At 38.5% G+C, this 27,721-nt stretch overlaps 1 protein-coding gene across 1 annotated transcript; it reads left to right on the top strand.

Moving 5' to 3' along the window:
- Positions 1-2,844: 2,844 nt before the first annotated feature.
- On the top strand, positions 2,845-25,012 carry LOC111718878 (zinc finger protein 160-like). Its single transcript, XM_031949843.1, has 4 exons — positions 2,845-3,351; positions 11,973-12,099; positions 12,990-13,085; positions 22,126-25,012. The coding sequence occupies exons 1-4, from the start codon at positions 3,337-3,339 to the stop codon at positions 23,712-23,714; spliced, it is 1,827 nt and encodes a 608-aa protein (XP_031805703.1). The 5' UTR covers positions 2,845-3,336; the 3' UTR covers positions 23,715-25,012.
- Positions 25,013-27,721: the final 2,709 nt, after the last annotated feature.

Raw genomic sequence — 27,721 nt, 5'->3', positions numbered from 1 at the left:
GGCAAAAATAATAGGCATATCCTTCTCCATCTTATCTTATAAATGAGAGAACTGAGGCAAGCAGGCTTGTGACTTGCCTAGGTTCACACATCCACTTGGAGTCTGAGGCTAGATTTGAACTCATAAAGATGAGTTCAAGCCCAGTGTTCTATCCACTGTAATATCTACCTGCCCAAAAGATCTGTAGTAGGAAGAGCAATTTGAGCCACCTAATTCCATTTCTGGAGAGCTCAAATTTTACAAGATGTTATGCCTTACATGAAATCAAAACCTAGTTCTGAGACTCCTGGTTCTTCCTTGAAATAAGCAGAATAGTGGTCATTTCCTCCTTTATATCCTTTTTACACGGCTTCATGAAAAATTTTCTTTAAGGTCATAACTGACTTTGATAATAAGAATAGCCACCAGCACTTTAAATTTTACCAGACTTTGGGATGTTTTGTGTGTGTATTATTCCCTTTTTTTACAGAGAAGAGCTGTGAAAGTCCATAATATAACTCGCTCCTGGTCACCTACCTTGTAAGTGTCACTGCTTGTATTCCACCTTGGCTTTCTTTGAGGAAGAAGGGAAGAAAAGAGTGTCAAGTCCTGGCTGTCTGCCTTGTCCTCTAGGTGTCACTATCCCTATTATAGAGAGAGAAGGTAAAACTTTACACATCCCAGGGAGAGTCATCCTATCAAGGTTGTTGCTTTTCCTTCATTCCTGAAGCTCAGTTACCTCAGGGAGGTGATGTCCTGACAGAAAAATGGATTGGACTTGAGTGAGGGAAGGCTATGCAGGGTTACCAGCTTGCCTTTGTTTTCCAGAACTATCTGCAACTAGGGGCCAGATTCAGATCAGGCCGACTAGAAATAGCCCTGGATACAGGAAGAGACCTTAAGTTACCTTTAATCAGTCTTAGTTTGACTGAGGCAATGCCCATTTGGTGATTAAGGATGGTAAGGGCAGAGCACCAACCTGATCAGAAGAACTGCACTGAATCCTGACTTTATGACTTATTCTCTTCCTCACCTAGGGCAACTTATTTGACCTTTTCTGGGCCTCAGGTTCCTCATTTATAAAATTAGGGGCTTGAAATAGAACAGGGCATCTTAATTTTTTTTTCCAACTCCCTCTACTAGTCTGAGCCTGAGAATCCATCAGCAGGGTCTCTTACCCTTTTGGGGATTCAGAGCACTGCTTTGCAAAAGTCAATGTATTTTCTAACCTTTAATAGAAATTTGATTTCTAGTTTTTCTGGTTTTGATTGTTTTCTAAATTTTGCACTGTATTTCACTAATTTGTATTTCAGTGAGATTATGGTTGGGAAAAATCATGGTTTGAAATTTTTTCTTATCTTTTCAATAGAGGATTTATCCATTCCAATTCTTTTATGTTCACATTTTTGAGAAACAGCATTTGGTGGTTTAAATATTAATGGGATATAAATTGGAACATTAGACTATAGATTTGAAGGGAAGGGCTGTTTCATTAGTTTGGAATTCAGATTTAAATCAATGCTATATAGAATTTGATTAGTAGAAAAAGAAATCGAATCTATGACAAGATAGTTCATGATCTGCTGTTTTCAGTGGTGGATTTCTGGATATATTCATCATAGATCATTAGTGTAAGGGAGAATGGTTGTCACCTAGAGTTGTGTCCAAGGGGTGTTCATATCCTAATTCTGTGACTTTTTAGGTATGGGAGGCTGGAGTATGTGACTCCTCCTCTGCTCTCTTTAGTATTTTCACCTGAGAAATGAAGACAATGGGTAAGCTTCAAGACACTTTCCTCCAAATCTGTAGGCCTCTGGACTTACTGTGGATTTACCTTTTTAGTAACATTATGGCTCCTAATTATTTAGGTTTCATTGGTTGAACCCCACTTCCGTACAAGTTGTCTTTCTCTATGTCACTCTGTCTCGCTGTCGCTGTCACACAAATATACACTTCATACACATGAAAATTGCCTCAGCTTCCTCATATATAACAGGAGAAACTGAGCAGAGGAATGGCCTTTCTGGTGGTGTCTTTCTCCCACTCCTTCCCCAAACCACTTGTCATTTCTCATAGCCCCACTGTGTCTTATGGAGTTTCCTCTTAGACTCCACTTTTCCTCTTTATAGGTAACTAATTCTTTTAGGATAAATCCCTTTTAGGATTTAGTTTGCCAGCTAAGGGCACACTCCAGTTCATTGTGTATTTTCTTTCTCCTGGCTATTGCAAATTATACTAGGGAACTTGTCTTTTACTTTATTAATCAGGAATCCCTTTCCTTGATATGTTCTTTTCCACTCTTTTCATATTTACCACTCCTGGTGTCTACTGGATCTCTTCATTTTGTCTAAGTTCTTCTCCTAAACAAACCTACATTCTGCCAAAAGAGAATGGCCATTGTGATTTCTTCACAGGACTGAACCTCGGTATTTGCTGTCTAACATTAATTGGTAACTACAAACCACATCATTTGATACTGTATCAACAATATCAATAGGGAATGTATTTGATATTAACCATGTTTCTATTATGCAATGAGTGCCTAATGATTTACTGTTAATTACATCTGACTCCATCTTTTCCACAGACATTCCTCCTGGAGTTTAGAAAGGGGAATTTTCTGGCACAGCAGAAGCTTAATAAAGATTTATTGAGTGACCCACTGCTCAGACCCCTCAAAGTAGGGGAGTGGGGCGCGGGAGGGAAGGCCGGGAGGAAGGCTGTCTCTGGAAGATTTCTCTCAGGTGTGGGAGGATTGAGATTCCGAGGGTTATCATACCCGGGCAGTGACGGACGAGTCTCCCGCCCCCCACACACACACACACAGACACCGCCTCAGCCTCCGCACGTGTGATAGGAGAGGCTGGACAGACGCCGGCCCCCGAGATTGGCTCCAGCTCCGGACCCGACCTAGATCTCTGCCCCATGCGCTCGGCAGGTAAAAGCGCTGTACACCTGCGCGCTGGGACTAGGGTTGCCTAGCAGCGGAGCATCCTGCGGCGTCACTCTGCCCCACTGAGCGCTAGAGCCTGGACTCGTATTTTATTGAAGCACCAGAAATAGCTGCAGATGAATTGGGTATTTATTTAGCCAATATTTTACAGCCACTTCTCGGTTAGCCGCCCTCACCCCCGCCGCCTAACCTCTGCGGCTGGTCCCAAAGTCCCGGGGTCACCGAGTGGCTTGACTTGGCTCGTGCGCCTGCGCGGCAGCCGCAAGACTACATTTCCCAGAAGGGAGGAGAGGAATCTGGTCCGGACGCATGACAGCAAGGCTCGCACTATCTCTGAGCTGGCGCAGTTGCTGAGATGTCTGTTTTCAGCCTTATCCACGACCTAAGGAGGAGGTCTGGGAGACATGTTCGCCACGTGGGTGAGTGCCTGTGGGCGGGAGAGCTTTGGCTTGGGCAGCCCAACTGGCGAGACAGGGCCGAGCTTGGGGAGGGAGGAAGGGGTTCCAGGGTTCTGGGTTCTAATTCTGATTGATGTGGTTTGAGAACCAGATATTGTGGGTTTTGTGGAGAGCAGGTGATGGGAGGCTCCCAAATTGGGCTTGGGCTGTGTGAAGAATTCACAACGGCCATTCTCTCTGGCAAATGTGCATTTAGTTAGAAGAGATTACAGAGAAAATGAAGGCATTCCATAGGCAATGGTAATTATGAAATAGAGTGTGAGAGCGTATGAAAGACAAGTTCCTCAGCGGAACTCACTATTACCCCTAGAAAGGGAGCTCCCGTGAGATTGGGGCGTGTCCAAGCTGGCAGGTTAAACCCTGAAAGGGACTTAAACCCCCTACAAGAACTAGTTTGCAGTAAGGAGAAGGGGGCATGGGAAATTGGTGGACTTAGGGGAGATATCACATGGCATGGGGGAGGGGAAGGGGAAAGACACTAGGAGGCAGAGTCCCCTGGAGGATTGACCCAAAGGAAGGCAGCGGCCTTGGGAGGGCCCAGGAGATTTTCTAGGGAAAATTTAACCTCAAAGCTATGAGATTTCTGACAGAGCATGGGTGGGTCTGAGCAGGACCTCCCAGTGGGTGGGGCCAGGGAGTTGAGCATCTCTATCAGTGCTCTCTCCTTGCTTACTGCTGGGATCAATTCTTTAGTTTCCCTTGGTGCAAAACGCCACAAGGACCTCATCGTTCCCCATTCTTTATCTTTTGAAAAGTTGGTTGAGGATTAGACCAATACTGTAATGTTTGGGGCCAAACCCCCAACACTTTTTAAGTAGTGTCTAAAAAATGGGAGTGAAATACCGGGGTCCGTGGGCTTGGAGTATTACAGAGATGAACTGAAGCCCAAGTTTGGTGCTGGGGGTACAGAGTCAGTTACCAGGGCACAGTAGCAGAGATGAGCACAACATCAGGGTGCACCTTTCTGGGGGCCCACTTAGACCCTGGGTAGCATTTTGCTGGAGTCTCTTCACCCCAGTACTTTACCTCTAAACAAATGGAGCTCAAAGTCTTTTAGGATATAGGCAATGATCTCATCTTCTGGATCTCCTTCCTGTTGTGAATGGACATAGAGCTGATTTGCAAGGTGGGCCAGGAGGCGACTGAAGTGGGTTATCCCGTGAGGTTCTGAGTCAGATCCCCGAAGCTGGTCACTGCGGCTGCCACATGATGGTCATGTGAAGGTGACCAAAGGCTGAAACAGAGCTAAGGAGCAGAGCTTAGTAGCATGGGAAACAGTGAAGAGTTCCCTTGGGTGGCCAAGGATAAATGTGCCAAAGTGTTTAAAAGGACGTAGTTACTGGGTAGAGAAGATGACAGCCTGAGAACACCATTCAGGACCTCCTCAGTGTGACCTGAGCTAGTCCATTGGACCCCACTTTTTTCCTTAGCAGTTAAGAGGGGTAGACTGTAGTCCTAAAGACTACCTGCATTGATTAGGTACCTACTGGTGTGCCAGCAAGAAAAATGTAAACAAACAAACAAATATTGATTAAACACCTATGGAAAAAGGCCCTGCCCTCAAGGATCTCAGTGTATGGGGAGATAGCTGTGGTACCTTATTGAGGGAAGCCATGAATGAAAAGGGGGAAAGGTGAGGGACTTGGAGGCAGGAGAGGTATGGGTTCAAGGGCCCACTTTGACTCATTTTTGTGAGCATGAATTGTTAGACCATAGCTAACCTTTTATAAAGACCTTAAAAGGTGGGTGTTCAGATTAATGGGAGTAGGACCAAGTGTGTATATTAAAGGGATAAAGGAGAGGAGGAAGGGAGAGATCCCTGCGAAGGAGAGGTTAAGTAATAGCATAGAGTTAGCTGGGACAGCGAAGAGGAGACTTTCAGCAACATTGTAACAAGGATTCCGGGTAGAGTTTATTAGAAAACCACAAGGGAGAGCTTGGGATTCTTGTTCTCTGACAGGGAAACTGAATGATTCCATCAGGAGAGAGATGTACATCATGTGTCAGCCCGGCTGGTTGCTTTAGATCCGTGTGTATGTCCCTGTAAATGTTTGTGTAGGTATATGTGTGTGTGTGTGCATGAAGATGTAAGTGTATTTTAATGTATGCATGTGCATATGTGTGTATATATGCATGTAGGTGTCTGTTAGTGTGTATAGAGGATACTTTAAAGATGCCATATTGTCTGCAAAGAGTGATAGTTTTTTTTTCCCCCCTCATTCCCTATGCTAATTCCTCCAATTTCTTTTTTTTTCTCTTCTTGCTGTAGCTAATATTTCCAGTACAGTAATGGTGGTAATGGACATTCTTCCTTCTGTCTACCCTATTATCTTATTAGGAAGAATTCTAGCTTATATTCCTTACAGAGAATGGTTTCTGATGATTTTAGATGGATAATACTTTTCATGGTAAGGAAAACTCCATTTATTCGTATTCTGTCTAGTTTCTTGAATAGGCATAGAGGCTTTATTTTGTCGAAAACTTTTTCTGCATCAATTGAGATAATCACATGATTTCTGTTGGCTTTGTTATTGATGTCAATAATTAGGCCGAATCAGCCCTGTATTTTGTTATAAATTTGACTTGGTTATCGTGTGTTATCTTTGTGATAAATTTCTATGATCTCATTCCTAATATTTCGTTTAAATTTTTGCATCAATCTTTCATTTATGATATTGGAAATTGGTCTATAGTTTTCTTTCTTTATTTGGTTTTCCTAGTTTAGTAACCAATACTATATTTGTGTCATTTGTGTCATAAAAGGAATTTAATAGAATCTTTTAATTATTTTCCCAAATAATTTATATAGTATTTGAGTTAATTGTTCTATAAATTGGTAAAATTAACATGTGAATGTATCTGATCCTGTGAATTTTTTCTAAAAAGTTCATTTATGATATGTTCAATTTTTCTTTTCTCATGTTGGATTACATATTTGATTTCCTCTTCCATCAACTTGGGCAATTTAAATTTATTTTTATAAGTACTCATGCATTTCCTGTATATTTTCATATTCATTGGCACACACTTGGACAATATGTCTCCTAGTTATTACTTAAATTTGCTCTTCAGAGGTGGTAAATTCACCCTGTTCATTTTTCATACTGGTAAATTGTTTTCTTCTTTCTTTTTTTTGGGGGGGGGGAGGGCGATGCATGGAGTTCATTGGCTTTAGGGATCTGTACGATCACCTGCCACATAAAGAGACCTTTATCTCTGGTCCAGGTATTTGCTGACCTTGGCCAGGGCACCATGAAAGTTGGGGTTTCTGGGGAGTAAATGTGAAACAACAAACAGAATCCACAACCCCCAGCTTCCAGGTCCTTATTAGACCCAGTTGTTCTCATCATTCCTCTCTGGGCTCAAGGTGTTGATTTTCTGGGCCAAAGTCTCTGCCACAAGCAGAGGTAAGACAACATCAGCATAGCCCTTAACAGCTTACATTCTGTTCTGATCTCACCCCAGGACACTGCGAGGTCCGGGCTCGGGGCCCAGTCTGCACTGTCCAGTTCCTGGCCCGTGTTGCTGTATGCAGCATAATCGGCTTGGTTCTCGTGGGCTCAGCACGGGCACCATGTGTGTCATCAGGCCTGTGAGCTTGGCAGAGAGGGCTTGAGAGTTCTGGAAATCCTGCACAATGTCCAGCACAAGTCCTGCTCTCTTCCATGAATAGCGGAAGATTATAGCCCTCAGAAATGCCTCTGTCAGAGCTGGGCTTAGCCCTGGGACGTTGTTCTTCTGTGCTCAGTAATACGGAGTCAGGATCAAGGATTTCTGTGTCCACTTGTGCAGTCATCTTCTCGGGTGTCCGTTCTGCTCCTTCCCCCAAACATTCCCCAGAAGCATCTGGCCCAAAATTGGGAGCCAGCAATTCTCAAAGCTGCAGTAATTGTCAGTGAGGAGGGGCAGGTCTCCAGTCCTGTTGCTGGCATTTGCCAGCTTGGGTCCTTTCCCTTCAGACTAAATGCACCCAGGCAGGAGGGGGCCACGTGCGGTCAGATGTTCCTCTCTGCCTCCCACAGTTGTCCCCAGGACACCCACTGTTTGTTTCGCTCCAGGTGTCAGTGGTCTCTGGGTCACCAGAGCTGATGAGACTCACAGAGTAGCCCCGGAAGATGGTGCAGGCCCTCACTGGACAATGGCTTGTGTTCAGGCCTGCCTGGCTCTCCTGCTTCTCTTTCTGAGGCCCCAGGTTCTGTTCAGTCCTGGTGTCCATCTGCGGCCCCTCAGAGCTGAAACTGGTGGCCTGGAAACCTGTGGCGGTGAAGGAGCCAAAGATCCCATAGCCCAGGCCACAATTAAAGTTAAAGCCAGAGATCCCACAGTCCAAGACCTGAGGGTCCCTGTGGTCAGCACGAGGGCCTGCCTGAGGACGGCATCCTGCGCTCCCGGGGGGCAGTCAGCTCAGGGCCACTACCCAACATCCCCTTCTGGGCAGCCCTCAGTAGGGCATCTGGCTGGTCCCTGGCTCAGCATAATCACAGCTGTCAGAGGAATGAGAACAGTAACAGTTTTGTTTTTTTTTTCTTTTAAGAAATTAACCAATGTTTCATCCATTTTATTGTGATTGGGTTTTTTGGGTTGATTCATAAAAACAGTGAGAAATCCTGAAAAGTTAGGTTTCTACCGTGTGTTGCAAGCTTCGAGATTAGGTAAGGTAATAAGTACCCCTGAGCAGTGGGTTTTCAGAATGTCCGAAATTAAGAAAGAACATAGAACAAGTAAGCTTCACTATCTCAGAAACCTGGAGAAGACTAGGAATTGGGAGCTTGGAAGGCACAGGTGGACTTGGCCAAAGTGAAAGAGTCTTTTGGTATTGAGAAAACCAAAAACTGAAGATAACAGCCAACCTAGCTCAAACTGGTTGGGGTCAGTGATCAGAACTTGCTTAATAGGCTAATTGCTTATTAAACTGCATATCCTGTAGGAGGAGTTTTCTGCCAGTTTTGAACATGGGATGTAGGATAAAGAAGAGGGGAAATGCTTATAAATATTTAGGAGGGATCCTACACTGGGCAAAGAATTTTACCTGGAGGGAAAGGACCAATTTGTTGTCTCAAGAGAAGGGACTATGGGTAAGATAACAAGTATAAAGCTTCTCTGGATTCTGTTCTCAGTGCTCCCTCTTCTGGAATATGAAGGGAGAGCATATCTGGCCAGAAAATTTAATTTGATTCCTCAAGATTCTTCTTTAATAAATTTTCCTTGATACTGGAATTTCAATATTAAGTGTGTTTCTGACACCATCTTGTAGGTTTATTAATTAATTAAATGATTTTCGTATCTTTGATTTCTTTATTGTTTCCTTGGATATTCAGAATTTCCACTTTGATGTGTAATTTTGATTTTTAATTTATTCTTCTAGCTTTTCCAGTTTCATGCCTAATTCATTGATCTGCTTTTTCTCTTTTATTAGAAATATAAATTTTCTCTTATGTACTGCTTTGATTGCATTCCATAAATTTTGTTATGTTTTCTCATTATTGTCATTCTCTTTGAAATTATTGTTTCAGTGATCTGTTCTTTGATCAACTTCCATGTTTCTTTATGTTCTTGGTTTATTTTACTTTTAATAGCATTACAATATTACAATCAATATGCCACAAACTATACCTTTATTTCCAAATAGTTAGATGTTTCCATTGTCCCAGTTTTCTCTAAAGACAAATTAGAATGTTAAAAGTATTGAACAACTAGCTTTTTTCTCCCCCCAAAACAGTCTCTAGACATGTTCCCAATAATAACGTTATTGGCTAAAAGGCCGTAATTATCTTTTCTTAAGATATATTTTATTGATTTTTTTTTTACATCAACTAAATTTTTATCCTTCCCTTTCATACAGTAAATTCCATAGAAGAAAGAATTGTTCTCTTTTTTACATCATGTCACTCTGCCTCATGATAAGCTCTCTCAGGTCCTTATTGTATTAAGGTCCAGGCCACTGCAAAATCTTAAGTAGACTTATAGCCACTCAATAGAAAATGGTCAGACCATTTCAGCAGGGAATAGTGTCCTGAGACAAGTCACCTACTACTCGACCTGATGTGCACTGTTAGTTTGTCAAATACATATAGCTAAGCTCTATGCTGATAGACCAGATGCACCCAAAACTGGGTTGAGAAAAAGGGTTTGATCCATTCTTTTCTTTCTTTCTTTTTTTGGGGGTATGTGTGTGTGTGGGGTGTTAAGTGACTTGCCCAGGGTCACACAGTTAGTAAGTGTTGACTGTCTGAGACAAGATTTGAACTCGGGTCCTCCTGACTTCGGGGCTAGTGCTCTGTCCACCTAGCTGCCCCCATCATTCTATTCTTTACTCAGAAACGGAACTTGGCATGCCTTTGAGTTTGGGGACATCACAATATATCCATAAAAATTTTTTTACAATTCTATTTCATTGAAATTGAAGGAATTAGGTAATGAGGAAACAGATGTGTAGGTATACTCAAAGAATGCTGGAGAACCAAGTTAAAAAAAACTATCAGAAACAATGAAGAACTTTAGCAAAGTTGCAGGATATAAAATGCGCCCACATAAATCATCATCATTTCTATATGTTACCAACAAAGACCAGGAGGAAGAGATAAAAAGAAAACTCCCATTAAACATAACTATAGATAATATAAAATATTTGGGAGTCTGCCTGCTAAGATAAACCCAGGAACTATGTGAACACAACTACAATATACTTGGCACACAAATAAACTTAGTTTTAAAAAATTGGGAAAAATATCAAGTGTTAATGGGCAGGCCAATGATACTATAATACAAATGACAATTCTACCTAAATTAATCTACTTATTTTGTGCCATAATGTCAAGAAATTGCTTTACAAAGCTACCAAAAAAAATTCATCTGTAAGAACAAAAGATCAAAAATTTCAAGGGAATTAATGAACAGAAAATAAAAAGCAAAGGAAGTGGGTAAGCTGTACCAGATCTAAAACTATATGATGAAGTACTGGTTATCAAAACCGTTTGATAATGAATAAGAAATAAAATAACGGATCAGTGAAATAGATTGAGTTCACAAGACATAAGTCAGTGACTATAGTAATCTAGTGTCTGGTAATGTTCTGAAATCAGAACTCAGTATTTGACAAAAATTACTGAGAAAACTAGAAAATAGTATGGCAGAAACGAGGCATTGACCAAACCATAATTCCCTGTACCAAGTAAATTTGAAATAGGATCATGATTTAGACACAAAGGGTAATACTATAAGCAAATTAGGATAGTCTACCTCCCACTCTACCTGAGGAGAAGGAAGGAATTTATGGCCAAAAAAGAATAAGAGAACATTATGAAATGCAGAATGGGTAATTTTGATTATATTAAATGAGAAAGGTTTTGTAGAAACAAAATCATTTAGCTAAGACTATAAAGGAGGCAGAAAACAGAAAAATTTTTTACATTCAATGTTTCTGATAAAGGCCCCATTTCTAAGATACATAGGTAATTATCTCAAATTTATGATAAAACAAACAATTTCTCAACTGTTAAATGGTCAATTTATTATGAACATGAACAATTTGCAGGCAAAGAAATTGAAGCCATTTTTACTCATATGCAAAAATACTCTAAATCTTTATTGATTAGAAAAATATAAATTAAGTTAACTCTGGGGAAAAGATAATGATAAGTGTTGGAGGGGATATAGGAAAAGTGGGACACTAGTACATTGTTGGTGGAGTTATGAACTGATCCAGCCATTCTGGAGAGCAACATGGAACTATACCCAAAGGGCTTTAAAATTGTGCATACCATTTGATTCAGCAGTGTTTTTTCTGGGTCTATATCTTTTAAAAAAATCATAAAAAGGAAAAGAATCTACATGTGCAAAAATTTTTGTAGTGTCAAGGAACTGGAAAATGAGTGGCTGAATAAGTTGGGGTGTATGAATGTTATGAAATTTTCTTGTTCTGTATGAAATAATGAACGGGCTGATTTCAGAAATCCCTGGAAAGGCTTACGTAAACTGGTCCTAAGTGAGAAGAATAGAATCAAGAGAACAATACACACAACAAGAAGATTATGTGATGATCAACTGTGATGGACTTGCCTCTTTTCAACAGTGAGGTGATTCAAGGCAGTTCCAGTGGATTTGTGACGGAGGGAGCCATCTGCATCCAGAAAAAGGGCTATGGAAACTGGATGTGGATCAAAGAATAGTATTTTCATCTTTTTTATGGTTGCTTGTGTTTTTTTTTTTTTTTTTAATTTGTTCCCTTTTTTTACCCTTTTGATTTGGTTTTTCTTACATAGCATGATAAAATGGCAATATGTATAAAAGAATTGTGCATGTTTAACCCATATTGAATTGCTTGCTTCCTAAAGGACTTGGGCGGTGTGGAGGGATGGAGAAAAATTTGGAAAACAAGGTTTTGAAAGGGTGAAGGATGAAAACTATCTTTGCATGCATTTTGAAAAAAAAAGTAAATAAAAATTTAAAGAAATAAAATTTATTTTATTTTTTGGTTACATTTTGAGTTCTAAGTATCTCTCTACTTTCTTCCCCACCCTGCATTAGTAGATGGGTTCTTGAGTCTCTTTCATGCCTCAAGTTAAGATTCTGTTGTGTTTTAGAAATTACTGACATTCCAAGATGTTGCTGTGGAATTCACCCAGGAGGAATGGAGCTATTTGGATCCTGGCCAGAAGGACATGTACAGGGACGTGATGCTGGAGAACTACCAGAACTTTGTCTCTCTTGGTAAGGTAATTTTTAAAAAATCACTCAATCTGCATATATTCAGCTCCAACTGAGTACCAGGAACTATGGTAGTCATAAGGGCACCAAAGGCAAAAGTTAGGTTCTGCTTTCATGAAGCTTCTGTACTATCCAAGGAGATACCAAATATATAGTTGTCAATACAAAAGAAGTCATTTCTGAGGAATAGCAATGGCCACTATGGCGATGAGTTAGAGATGGCTGACTCTCAGCTAACCTGTGCAGGTAACTAGGGTTGCAAGAGTTGAAAGGCAAAAGCAGGGAATGGCAGAATTGAGGGAGCATACTATGGTAACCTGCAGAGATGGCAGGGAGGGTATCATGTGTGAGCCACTGCAAGGTCAGAGAATTCCATCCGTCCATGCTGTGGGGGGCTGAGGAGCTTGGCTGAATTTGAGTTTCCTGGACAGGGGAGAGAGTCACACTAATACCTTTCACATAGAGATACCCTCAGACCTTTAGGCAGTTTGTGAGCAGTTGTTGCTTTTCCCAGACAAAAAGTCCTTCTTTGTCCTGAATTTGGATCCAAATTTGTGCTGGAAATCAGTAGCTTCATTCTGCAGCCCTGCAGGCTTTCCTTTCACACTCTCTGCTCAGCCAGGCTTCAGGTTCTCCATAGAGCTCCAGGGCAGAGGAGGAAAGACTTCTCCTAGCAGACTAGGAGTGGGTGAATGTGACCCCATCTGTCCTGTGTCTGCACCAAAGGCTCTGTCGCTTCCCTCACATTTGCTGAGGGAAATGTCCTTCAGGGGTCATTGAGGCTTCTCCATTGACATTTCCAGACATGCCCTTTTTCTTTAGAGAGAGACCAGGACTGAATTCTGAGGTGTCTCTGTGTTTTCAGCACTTTTCACTTATTTCTTCTTGAGCAGGGCTTCCAGTAACTAAACCAACTGTGATTTCTCGGCTGGAGAGACATGAAGTCCCCTGGCTATTAAGGGAAGAAGACCCCAGATGCATTTCTGAGGGTGAGTAATAACCAGGCAGGCAGGGGGTGTAACCCTTCCCCCCTCCGCCCCCCCCGAGTGCCAGCGCTGGACTGAAGGAGCCTCAGGATTCTGAATTCCAGTCTGACCTCAGATACTTCCCAGCAGTGAGACTCTGGACAGGTCCCTTAACTCTGTGGGTCTCCTTTGTGACATAATGTGGAGAAGGAAATGGCAGGCTCCTCTGAGATAGGAATTTCTGCCAAGAAATCCCTCAGAGGGGCTTACAAAGGGTCATAGGCAGGTGAAAACCCCTGACCTAGAAATATAGGCAGGGACAGGACTCACTGCCAGCAGGAGCTTGGCTGGATCATTAGAGTAAGTTACCTTGGAAATGTTGGGCCTGGAGCTCTCTTTCAGGATCCATAGACCTGAGAAGAGGAGCTGTGGTTGTCCTTACTGCACTCCTCCTCTAACCTCACCTTTCATGTCAAGAAATGGTTTTCTAGTAAATCTGTCCTTGTATTTCTCTCTAGTCTCAGAGAAAGCTGTAATTCTTCTTGATCATGATTAGCCATCCCCCCCCATATGCTGGGTCCTATCCTTTATTTCTATCACAGTTTTCTCTTCTTAAATCCTTAGATTATTTTTTCTCTTTGATGGGTCCTTTCTGAGAGATAAGGAAAAATAACTTTCAGGTATAATTAAGTCTGACCTCTATTTAAAAAATCAGACCATTGCTCCAACTTCTTGCCTGTTTTATCTTCCTTCCAATTGGTCTCATTCTTTTCAGGGACAGATCCTATAAAGATGCCATTTACACCTTCCATCCTCTTTGTTCTTTCCCTTTCCCACCTTGAATTGATGCTGTCAGCCATTTTACTGATTCATGGAAAATTGTCTTTAAGTCACTACTGACTTTAATAATAACTATAACTAATATAATAGGAGCAGATTTAGGAGTGTTTTACCAACATTTGGGATGTATGGTGTTTGTATCATTTTCATTTTAGAATAAGGACTGGGGAAAGGCACATCATCTTAACTTGCCCATGGTGACCTACCTCATAAGTGTCACAATTCCTTCTCACACTTTGGCTTTCTATTTCAACAAATTGAGGGATTTCCTAGTACATGGAAACACAGGACATGAAAGTAGCTTCCGAAGATTTGAAATGTTACCAGATGTAAAGAGGACCAGCTTCCCAGTTAGCAGACCTGGGTTTAGAGCCTGCCTCTAACGCTTTCTGAATGTGACATTGGACTATTCATGTCACCTCTCAATGCTCTTTTTCTATTGAGACCTTGAGTCCTGCCCAATACTTTGTGACTGTTTGGGCTTTTCTTGATGGAGATCTTGGAATGGTCTACCACTTCCTTCTCCAGCTCATGTAACAGATGGGGAAACTAATGCCAACAGGATTAAGTGCCTTGACCAGGGTCCCTCAGCTAGAAAGTGTCTGAGGCCAAATTGAACTAAGGAAGATGAGTTTTCTTGCCTGGAGGTTCAGAGCTTTGTGCAGTTTGGCGATGACACCTCGCTGTTCAATGTTCTAGGCAGCTCTCAAGCTATAACTTTCACAGAAGATGGAAACCTGGTTTGGTCTAGGGAATTTCCTTCATAAAATCACAGCTTCAATCACTAACTCTTCTTCAGTGTTACCAGAGATCAACTTGAAATGTAATAGTCTGTGGTTCTAGAATTATTGTTTTACTAGAGAGTATAGGAATAAATGGACTTTTCCTTAAAATGATCAGTAGTATCTATTTAAAACCATCAGCAAGCATCATATATAATGGGGATAAACTGGAACCATTCCCAAAAAGATCAAGAGTGAAACAAGGTTGCCCACTATCACCATTACTATTCAATATTGTATTAGAAATGCTAACTTTGGCAATAAGAGAAGAAAAAGAGATTCAAGGAATTAGAGTAGTTAATGAGGAAACCAAATTATCATTCTTTGCAGATATGATGGTATACTTAGAGAATTCTAGAGAATTAGCTAAAAAACTACTAGAAAAAATTCACAACTTTAGCAAAGTTGCAGGATACAAAATAAATCCACATAAATCATCAGCATGTTTTTATATTACCAACGAAGTTCAGCAGCAAGAGATACAAAAATAAATTCCATTCAAAATAAATGTCAATAGTACAAAATATTTGGGAAATCTGCCAAGGGAATGTCAGGAACTATAGGAGCAAAACTACAAAACACTTTCCACACAACGTCAGATCTAAGCAAGTAGAAAAATATCAAGTGCTCTTGGATAGGTCGAGCAAATCTGATTTCTCTGATACAATAAGAGAATTGTATAAATATGTTTATACATATTGGATTATATATACATATATATATATATATATATATATATATATATATATATATATATATGGAGGGGGGGAGGAAGGAGGAGAAAATATAAAACACAAGGCTATGTCTGTGCATATGTTTTGAAAATAAAAAGTTAAAAAGAGGACTTTCGGCCAAGATGGCAGAGAGGACACACACATACCTACTTAATCTCTGTCTTTGCTCTCAGAATTTATTTGATGACAAGCTTCAGAATTAGTGCTTGACTGAACCCCCCCCCCCAAATAATTACCAGCAGAAGCTGTCCTTGAAATTTGCCAGAGAAGGTCTGCTTTTGCTCGCCGGTGGGGATGATTAGATAGGGAGCAGACTGAAGGCAGTCACAGCACAGCAGAGAGGGAAAGTATGGAGCTGACTGAGGGGGATGGGATGTGATCTCAGTCATTTCTGCTGGGAGATCTTTAACACAGTGTGGATACTTTGTCCTGGCAGCAAGCCAGTAGACTAAGCTGAGATAAACACATGGGGTAAAAATTATAACCCCCAAAAGTTAGAGTCTCTCAGGACCTGGCCACACCCACCTGGAGTGTCTCAGCACACTCTCAGAGTCTCAGAGTGTAGACAGCAGTGCAGTCATTGCTGTCCTTGTAGTGCCTCACTGCTGCCCCCCATTGTAGAGGAAGCCCGGTAATACCATCTACCTCCCCCAAAAAAAAAAAAAAAGAAAGCAGACTGCATTTGTTTTTTTGCTAGTTTCTTTTCTTTGATTCTTCTCTGACAAAATGAGGAAAAAATTTAAATGGGCTCTAACTACTGATAGCTTCTATATGAAGAGACAGCAGACTTTAAACCCTGAGGAGACTAAAAACAGACTATCTCCAGATGAATCCCCAAAGTGGGGATATGATTTGGTCCTCAACACATAAGTCTCTCATAGAAGAAATTAAAAAGGTTCTTACAAAAGAGCTAGAAGAAAAATGGGAAAAGGAAAAGGAAGCTTGGCAAGAAAATCCGGCCAAGTCATCCCACTTATTTAAAGATAGAGTGTTTAAAGAAATCAAATCCTTGAAAAGAAGAATTAGTGAAGTGGAAAAAGAAAATAGCTCTCCAAAAAATAAAATTGGGGAAATGGAAAAAAATTCCATAGAACAAAACAACTCACTTAAAAACTCAATTAGACAATTAGAAAAAGATATTTAAAAAGTGAGTGAAGGAAATAATTCATTGAAAATCAGAATCGAACAAATGGAATTGAATGACTCAAGGAGACACCAAGAATCAATCAAACAAAATGGAAAAAAAAAAAATGAAACAATGGAAAAAATGTCAAATATCTTCTTGGAAAAACAATAGACCTGGAAAATAGATCTAGGAGAGACAATCTGAGAATTATTGGACTCCCTGAAAAAATATGATGAAAAAAAGCCTGGACACTGTTTTCCAGGAAATTATCAAAGAGAACTGCCCAGAAGTTTTATAAACAGAGGGTAAAATACACATTGAAGGAATTCATCGATCATCTCCTGAAAGGGACCCTAAAATGAAAACTCCAAGAAATATAGAGGCTAAATTCCAGAACTAGCACACCAAGGAAAAAATATTACAAGCTGCTAGAAAAAATCAATTCACATATAGGGGAGCCACAATAAGGATTACCCAGGATCTAGCAGCATCCACATTAAAGGATTGAAGGGCCTGGAATCTGATATTCCAAAAAGCTAAAGAACTTGGTATGCAGCCAAAAATAACTTACCCAGACAAAATGAGCATTTTTTTTCCAGGAAAGAAGATGAACATTCGATAAAATAAGTGAATTTCATCTATTTTTTATGAAAAAACCAGAACTAAACAAAAACTTTGATCTCCAAATATAGAACTCAAGAGAAACTTAAAAAGGTAAAAAGAAATCTTGGGAACTATATTTCTGTTATAAAGATATATAAAGAACACATGGATAATTTGTTCTAGAAACTAGAGGTGGAAATGAAATTGTACCAGAAAAAGGGTAATATGGGAGTACTACATCTCATGAAGAGGCAAAGGAAACCTATTATATCTGAGAGAAAGAATGGAGGGGGATGGACATAGTGTATATCATACTCTTATCAGAATTGACTTAAAGACAAAAATATTAGACATATTTGATTTTTGGTGAAAATTCTACCTCATTGAAAAGTGTGAAGGGGAAAGTGAAAAGGGAAGGAGTAAGTTAATCAGAAGGGAATACAGAAATTGTGAGGAAAAGGGGTAAGATAGGGGGAGGAACTCTAAGATGGGGGGGGGAGGAATACTAAAAAGGGAGGGCTGTGAGTAGGAAGTGGTGCTCACAAGTTTAATACTGGGGAGGGGGGTAAGGGGGAAAGAAAGAAGAAAAGCATAAACGGGCTAACAAGATGGCAAGTAATTCGGAATTGGTAATTTTCCCATAAATATGAATGGGGTAGACTTTCCCATAAAGAGGAAATGGTTAGCAGACTAGATTAAAAGCCAGAATCCTACAATATGTTGTTTACAGGAAACACACCTGAAGCAGGGTGATACATACAGAGTAAAGGTAAAAGGTTGGAGCAGAATCTACTATGCTTCAGGTGAAGTCAAAAAAGCAGAGGTAGCCATCCTGATCTCAGATCAAGCAAAAGCAAAAATTGATCTAATTAAAAGAGATAAGGAAGAGCATTATATCTTGCTAAAAGGTAGCATAGATAATGAAGCAATATCAATATTAAACATATATGCACCAAGTGGTGTAGCATCTAAATTCTTAAAAGAGAAATTAAGAGAGCTGCAAGAAGAAATAGACAGCAAAACTATAATAGTGGGAGATCTCAACCTTGCACTATCAGAATTAGATAAATCTAACCACAAAATAAATGATAAAGAAGTCAAAGAGGTAAATAGAATACTAGAAAAGTTAGATATGATAGGTCTTTGGAGAAAACTAAATGGAGACAGAAAGGAGTACACTTTTTTCCAGAGTTCATGGAACCCATAAAAAACGACCATATTTAACAAAAAACCCCAAACTCAAATGCAGTAAGGCAAAATAGTAAAAACCTTTTCGACCACGATGCAATGAAAGTTAATTCAATAAAAAAGCCAGAGGAAAATAGACCAAAAAAATAATTGGAAACAAAAATCCAATAAAGAATAATTGGGAAACAGCAAAAATTAATAACGCCACCCAAAAAAATGACAATAATGAATGTCATACCAAATGGGGATGCAGCCAAAGTGGTAATAAAAATTTATTCCCCACAGGCCACTTTGAAAAATAGAGAGAGTCAATGAATTGGGCTTTCAACAAAAAAGCTAGAAAAGAACAAATTAAAACCCCGTCAAACACCAAACTTGAAATTTAAAAATAAAAAGGAGAGATTAATAAAATTAAAAGTAAAAAAAGTATTAATTAATAAAACTAAGAGTTGGTTCCATGAAACCAACAAAAAAAACCCTTAATAAATCTGATTTAAAAAAAAAGAGGAAAATCAAATTGTTAGTCTTAAAATGAAAAGGAGAACCCACGATGAAGAGGAAATTAGAGCAATAATTAGGAGTTACTTTTGGCCCAACTTTATAAAAAATTGATAATTTAAATGAAATGGAAGAATACCTTCAAAAATATAGCTTACCAGATTAAAGAGGAAGAAGTAAATTGGTTAAACAGTCCCATCTTAGAAAAGAAATAGAACAAGCTATTAATCAACTCCTAGGAAAAAATCCCAACCATGGATTTAATGGAATTTTACCAAACAAAAGAACAATTAATCCAATACTATAAAATATTTGAAAAACGGGGGATTGAAAGAGTCCACCAAATTTTTAGACAGAATGGAATTTGATAGCTAAACAAGGTTGGTTGAAAAAAGAAAAAAAAATTAGACCAACTCCCAGAAATTGATGCTAAAATCAAAAAAATATTAGCAAAAAGATTACAGAATATCATCCCCAGGATAATACACTATGACCAAGTAGGATTTATACCAGGAATGCAGAGCTGGTTCAATAGTAGGAAAACTATTAGCATAATTGACTATATCAGTAACCAAATTAACAAAAACCATATGATCATCTCAATAGATGCAGAAAAAGTATTTGATACAATCCAACATCCATTCCTAATAAAAACACTTGAGAGTATAGGAATAAATGGACTTTTCCTTAAAATAGTCAGGAGTATATACTTAAAACCATCAGTAAGCATCATATGTAATGGGAATAAACTGGAACCTTTCCCAGTAAGATCAGGAGTGAAACAAGATTGCCTACTATCATCATTATTATTCAACATTGAATTAGAAACGCTAGAAACGCTAGCCTCGGCAATAAGAGTCGAGAAAGCGATTAAAGGAATTAGAGTAGGTAATGAGGAAACCAAATTATCACTCTTTGCAGATGATATGATGGTATACTTAGAGAACCCCAGAGATTCTACTATAAAGCTATTAGAAATAATTCACAACTTTAGCAAAGTTGCAGGATACAAAATCAATCCGCACAAGTCCTCAGCATTTTTATACATCACCAACAAAATCCAGCAGTAAGAGATACAAAGAGAAATTTCATTCAAAGTAATTGTCGATAGCATAAAATATTTAGGAATCTATCTACCAAAGGCAAGTCAGGAATTATCTGAGCAAAATTACATAACATTTTCTGCACAAAGAAAGTCAGTTAAATAATTGGAAAAATATTAAGTGCTCTTGGATAGGCCAAACTAATATAATAAAGATGACAGTACTCCCTAAACTAATCTATTTATTTAGTGCCATACCAATCAGACTCCAAAGAAACTATTTTAATGACCTAGGAAAAAATAACAACAAAATTCATATGAAAGAACAAAAGGTCAAGAATTTCAAGGGAATTAATGAAAAAAAAAACATCAAATGAAGGTTGCCTAGCTGTACCTGATGTAAAACTATATTATAAAGCAGCAGTCACCAAAACCATTTGGTATTGGCTAAGAAATAGATTAGTTGATAGTGGAATAGGTTAGGTTCACAGGACAAAATAGTCAATAACTATAGCAATCTAGTGTTTGACAAACCCAAAGATCCCAACTTTTGGGAGAATTCATTATTTTACAAAAACTGCTGGGAAAACTGGAAATTAGCATGGCATAAATTAGGCATGGACCCACACTTAACATCATATACCAAGATAAGATCAAAATGGGTCCATGATTTAGACATAAAGAACGAGATCATAAATAAATTCAAGGAACATAGCATAGTTTACCTCTCAGACTTGTGGAGGAGGAAGGAATTTGTGACCAAAAAAGAACTAGAGATCATTATTAATCACAAAATAGAAAATTTTGATTATATCAAATTAAAAAGCCCTTTGTAAAAAACAAAACTAATGGCAACAAGATTAGAAGGGAAGCAACAAACTGGGAAAACATTTTTACAGTTAAAGGTTCTGATAAAGGCCTAATTTCCAAAATATAAAGAGAATTGACTCTAATTTATAAGAAATTAAACCATTCTCCAATTAATAAATGGTCAAAGGATATGAACAGACAGTTTTTAGATGATGAAATTGAAACTATTTCCACTCCTATGAAAGAGTGTTCCAAATCACTATTGATCAGAGAAATGCAAATTAGGACAACTCTGAGATATCATTACATATCTGTCAGATTGGCTAAGATGACAGGAAAAAATAATGATGAATATTGGAGGGGGTGCAGGAAAACTGGTACATTGATGCATTGTTGGTGGAGTTGTGAACGAATCTAACCATTCTGGAGAGCAATCTGTAATTATGCCCAAAAAGCTATCAAACTGTGCATACCCTTTGATCCAGCAGTGCTACTACTGGGCTTATACCCCAAAGAGATACTGAAGAAGGGAAAGGGACCTGCATGTGCCAAAATGTTTGTGGCAGATGTTTTGTAGTGGCTAGAAACTGGAAAATGAATGGATGCCCATCAATTGGAGAATGGTTGGGTAAATTATGGTATAGGAATGTTATGCAATATTATTGTAATGTAAGAAATGACCAGCAGGATGAATACAGAAAGGCTTGGAAAGACTTGGAAAGACTTATATGAACTGATGCTTAGTGAAATGAGCAGAACCAGGAGATCATTATACATTTCAACAATTCTGGATGAGGATGTATTCTGATGGAAGTGAATATCTTCGACAAAGAGATCTAATTCAGTTCCAATTGATCAATGATGGACAGAATCAGCTAAACCCAAAGAAGGAACACTGGGAAATGAGTGTAAATTGTTTGCATTTTTGTTTTTCTTCCCAGGTTATTTTTACCTTCTGAATCCAATTCTTCCCGTGTAACAAAAGAACTGTTTGGTTCTGCACACATATATTGTATACTATATATTATAACATATTTAACATGTATAAGACTGCCTGCCATCTAGGGGAGGGGGTGGAGGGAGGGAAAGGAAAAATTGGAACAGAAGTGAGTGCAAGGGATAATGTTGTAAAAAATACTGTCAGTAAAATGTTATAATTTTTTTAAAAAGTTAAAAAGAAAATTTAAAAATAGAATTATTGTTTTTTTCTTTGAAAATTTAAACATTTTTGAAGGCATGGGCAGTTCTGTTACTTTCCCCTCACCTGTTTTTGGGCTTCAGCTCTCTCTTGATCATGTTTCTTCATGTTTCTTCTACCTTGTCCATATCATTCACTCTTCTTTCTAATGGAGATGATTGAAACTAAAATTGAGCATAAAGTAGTTTTCTTTTCCCCACAACATTGAGCACTGGGTGCTGACATTTTTTGTGTTCCTTTCAGATTCCCCTGTTGAGAAAAGAGAATATGAAACCAAGGAGTCAACTCCGCAACAATGTATTACTACTAGAGAGCCAACCATAGAGAGACTCATAAAGGATGATTTCTGCAAATCTAAATTGGGAGACGTTTGGAATTATGATACTGGATTAGAAAGGCAGATAAACAATCCAGAAAGACAGTCCATGAAGCTAATAGTTAAGCACTGCAAAACTTCAAGTAGCAGAATGTTCTTGCTTAAGAACCTTTATAAGTTTAATAAATACAGGAAGTTTTATAGTCACAATTCAGAACTTAATCATTCCCATAGAGTGTGTTCTCAAGGAGAGCCTCATAGAATTAATGAATGTGGCAAAACCTTCCACATCAATTCAAATCTTAGTGTACATGGAGGAATTCAGGCTGGAGTGAAATCTCATAAATTTGGTGAACGTGGTAAAGCTTCCAGCTACAATTCAAATCTTGCTGTTCATCTGAAAAATCTTCTGGAAGAAAAGCTTATTACACAATGCAATAAAGGTAGGAAAAGTTTTAGCCAGAGGGGATATCTTTATCTAGACAAGAGAATTCCTACTAGAGAGAAACCCTATAAATGTAAAGAATGTGGAAAAGTTTTCAGAGATGAGGCATCCTTTAGTAGACATGAGAAAATTCATACTGGAGAGAAACCACATAAATGCAATGAATGTGGAAAAGCTTTCAGATTTAAGAAAGGTCTTGATGTGCATGAGGCAACTCATACAGGGCAGAAGCCACATAAATGTAATGAATGTGGAAAAGCCTTCAGCCGGAAGGATCACCTAAATAGGCACCAGAAAATTCATATTGAAGATAAACCATATATATGTAATGAATGTGGAAAAGCCTTCAGGTTTAAGAGAGACCTTGTTGTACATGGAGCAACTCATACTGGGGAGAAGCCATATAAATGTGAAGAATGTGGAAAAGCCTTCAAACTTAAGGGAACCCTTCGTATACATAAGAAAATTCATTCTGGAGTAAAACCATATAAATGTAATGAATGTGGGAAATCCTTCAGGTTTAAGAAAAGCCTTGATATACATGAGGCAACTCATACAGGGGAGAAGCCCTACAAATGTAATGAATGTGGAAAAGCCTTCAGCCATAAAGATCTCCTTAATAGGCATAAGAAAATTCATACTGGAGAGAAACTGTATAAATGTATTAAATGTGGAAAGGCCTTCAGTTGTAAGGAAAGCATTGATATACATGAGACAATTCATACTGTGCCCTATAAATGTAATGAATGTGGAAAAGCCTTCTGGCTGAAGGGAGGCCTTAATTCACACAAGAGGATTCATAGTGGAGAGAAACCTTATAAATGTAATGAATGTGGAAAAGCTTTCCGGGAGAAAGGAGGCCTTACTAGACATAAGAAAATTCATACTGGAGAGAAACCTTATAAATGTAATGAATGCAGAAAAGCCTTCAGTTGTTTGGGACATCTTGCTAGACATAAGAAAACTCATACTGATGTGAAACTTTATATATGCAATGAATGTGGTAAAGTTTTTAAACGTAAGGGAAACCTAAATTTACATAAAAGATTTCATATTAGAGAGAAACCCTAAAAATTCTGTGAATGTAGAAAAGATTTTAAATTTATAGAAACTTTTAACAAATTTATATTGGAAGGAAATCCTTTTAATGTCTCAATGTTGAAGCAGACTATATCTGAAATCCAAACTTTGCATAATAAAAACTGAGAACTTCTTTGAATGGAATGAAACTGAGAAAACTTTCTTGTACAGCTCAAACATTAAGAAACGTTAGATAATTCATATTGGACAGAAATCTAAATGTAAAGAATGTAAGAACGCTTTCAACCAGCGGAACACTTAGTAGATTTAGTAGAAGCCTCACTGGATATGAACTTATTTCGTTACTATTTATTTTACATGAAAATAGCTTCATGGGCCATGCAGATTTAACAGATTAGGCGATCATACTGACTGAGCAATTGGGTTTGGGGGGGACATCATCCTTTATAATGGGGGACATGGAGGAGTTGGGGGGCACAACTAGGGAGAAGTGGATTGAAATATTGACATTTCTGGCCTACAGTTATTTAAAGATGCCAACTAGACAATCTCAAAGGTTGGACATTGTATGGATTACAAAGCCAAGTAAACTCAAGCCTTATCATTCTATGCAAACAAGACAGGATCATTTGTTTCATTTTCCTGATAAAGGGGAACAAATGAATTTAGTTAAACTCCACATCATAAATACTAGCCATTATTATTATCTCAGTCTTTGTCTTAATGTTTTTCTTTTCCCCTTCCCAAATATTTCTTGTTCCCATATTTGTTTACGCCCCTCTCCCTAAATCACTTTCTTGTTCTTTTGGGTTTATCCTGTATGTTTCTCTTGAATGTTTCATACTCCTCCACCACCCACCAAATAGAATGTGAACTTATTGAAAGCAGGATCTGTCTCACTTTTCATAGTTGTACTGTCAGCACCAAGCCTAATTCCTGCCACATAGTATTTAATAAATGCATACTGATGTTTTGATTAATTTTTGTTTCTTTTACTCTGTGCTATATTTCCAGACCTCAGAACGTTGCTTTTGAATCTTTTTCTATATTCCTAATGCTTCTCATGTATTTGGCCATCCTCTTGAGCTCTGATGAGATGAGATCACAAAACCTCCGTGTTAGAAGATTCTTCAGCATATCCATTTACAACATCACTAGCAAGTGGTCACTGGCCTTCAATGAGGTTAGTGGCAGTCAGAGAGTTGTGGAAATCCCCTTTTGGTTGACACAGGTTCTTTGTTAAAGATTCATGAACCTGAAGAGTTTTAGGTGGCAGAAATGGAAGATTATTGTTGAATAGGAAGCCAGCTTTGCTAAGAGACTGACTTCTTCAGTGGCAAAGTCCTATTAGGGAAATGGAGGCTGGCACGGAGAAGAGAATGTCTTCTCAGTAGGCAGAGTCCTGACAGGCAGCTATACCAAGGGACAAGGCATAGTTCTGCTTTGGACATTCTGCAAAAAAATGAGTAAAAGGAAACCTATTTTATGAGCAGCTCTTCGTGGGGGCTGGGGAGCCCTGATTAGACCAGGATTTCTCAACTGAATGATAATTTAGAATTTCCTAAATAAGGATGTGACTTTTCCAAAAGATCAAGGGGAGTCAATTTCCCTTGAATAATGTTACTTGTCTCATGCTGGAAGGATGGGCTCTCTCTAGACTTCTTGAAGCCTGGGAGATCCTGATCTCTCAGATCAAAAGGGAACACAGTTTCAGAGTTATAATTTTAAAGGGAACATAGTTTCAGAGTGGTAATTTTAAAGGGAACACAGTTTCACACCTCCATCACCTTGAAGATCTGTATTTATTCTATCATTTTAAAATCTTCATGACATCATTTGGAGTGTATTTGACCAAGATAATAGGCATATCCTTTTCCAGCTTATTTTGTAGATGAGAAAATTGAGGCAACCAGGCTTAAGTTACTTGCCTAGGTTCACACATTACTTGTGTCTGAGGTGAGATTTGAACTCATGAAGATGATTTCAAGCCCAGTGCTCTATCTGTTATAACATCTAGTTGCCCAAAAATTCTGTAGTGGGAACAGCAATCCAATCTACCTATTATATTTCTGGAGAATTCAAATTTTACATGATGTTATTCCTTCCATTACTTTTTAAAACTACCATGTTGTACTGGGACTCCTGAACAATGGTGATTTCTTCCTTTACATGATAGAACTTGCTTTTGTTGGCAACTCTTCATGACCCCACTTTAGGTTTTTAATGGCAAAAATACTGGAGTGGTCTGCCATTTCCTTTTCCAGGTCATTTGATAGATGAGGAAACTAAAGCAAACAGGTAAAAGGCTTGTACAGTCATAGCCAATAAGTGTGTGAGGCTGAATTTGCACATGGATCTTTCTGACTCTAGACCTAGTGCTCTATTTACTTTAAAACAAATGCCCTCATCATAGAGTAATAGAGTCTAAGACAATGCTTGGATTTTCTTTTAAATAATTAGAAAACAACTGAATAAAATGCAGCACAAAAACGTTATTAAGTTGTAAAAACTGATGAAAGTCTAACAAAATCCTCAATGCTACAAAATGACTAATTTTTATGAAGACATCAGTATTATAAAGATAAACATCAACTCTGAGTTATGTCTGTAATGAAACTCTGAGAAGGTTGTAAACTATCTCCTGATAAAAAGATGATGTATCTAAAAAGAGTCCTATATTTTTGACTACTATGTAGATTTAGTCTGTTTGCTTATATGTTAATAGGGAATTTTTTTTCTCAATTTTTAATTCAGGAATGAGGAAAGAGCAATCATAACTTTTAAAAAGTAGATCATTGAATTGTTTTTTAAATATCCAAAGAAAGAACAGAAGGGAGAACAGATAAGTAGTAGAATTTTTTTGGGGGAAAAAAAATGGAATTTCTTATATGCTTGTTTTGCATGCTGTATAAATATGGTTTATAGTTTTGCATAGCATTCACATTTTGTATTCCGCTTCAGGTATGCAAATGCTTTTCTTTTAGTATTGTAAGTTCAACATTTAAAAATTTAAATAAAAAAACTCAGGCAGATACCTCTCACACACCTTACTCTCTCTAGTATGCAGCATGTGCACAAGAGAAAAGACCACATTGGGAGACGATAGTAGCAAGTGAATAAAACTGGAACTTTTTTCATATGTTTATTTCTGAGGAAAGAGAAAGTACAGAAAACCTGAAAGGAAAAGTGAGGAAGAAGGGCATTCCAATGACATAGGACAGTCCGGGAAAGGACACAGGATCAGAAGTGTCATTCATAATGAGATACAGGCAGAGGGACACTGTCTCTAGTTAATGGGGTACTTGGAAGGAAGGAAAATGTAAGGTAACTGGAAAAGGAGTACATGATCAAGTTATGAATGGCTTTCAAGGCCAGTCAGAGAATTTTATAAGATTCTGGAGGGAATGCTTTTTTGACTGAGGGGTGGGGCATGTAACTTGCACTCTCCAATGATTCTTTTAACAGCTGAGTTAGCTCATAGCCTCATAGCCAACTTAGTTTTGAAAAGGCCTTTGCAAAGATTGACTGAAATGGGGAGAGAGTTGGTGCACAAAAACCAATCAAATAGTGATGGGAAGAGTCCAACTATGAGATAAGGAGCACATGACAGAAAGTGACAGCTTTCTGAATGGAGAAAAGGACATTGATAGATTTCAGTAGGAAAAGCACCTGAATAGTCATTTTGCTCTCTTGGCCTGTTTTCCCATCTACTAAATGCAAGTAGGAGATCACCAATCTTTTTGTTCTCTTTTTAGTTCTTCAACAAATATAACAACAGTACAGAAGAGAAATATAAACATTTTCCATAGAACAACTCAAGGGATGCATTTTCCTCCAAATTTTCTACATCTTCAGTTCATTTAAGCCTGGGCCCTTAGTTGTTTTTTGTTTCCCAGTCTTAGTTGTGACTGCATTTGGACAGAGCATAGATTTTGCACATCCATCTGTATGTCTGGGATAAGTTGGAGAAGAGAAAGAGAGAAAGCTGGACTACCCTGAGGAAATTACAGAGCTCCTTGGATGACCTCCAGGCTTCC

This window comes from Sarcophilus harrisii, chromosome 2 (assembly GCF_902635505.1).
Source record: "Sarcophilus harrisii chromosome 2, mSarHar1.11, whole genome shotgun sequence".
NCBI classification, from domain to species: domain Eukaryota; kingdom Metazoa; phylum Chordata; class Mammalia; order Dasyuromorphia; family Dasyuridae; genus Sarcophilus; species Sarcophilus harrisii.
This window is presented reverse-complemented; position numbering and strand designations above follow the sequence as displayed.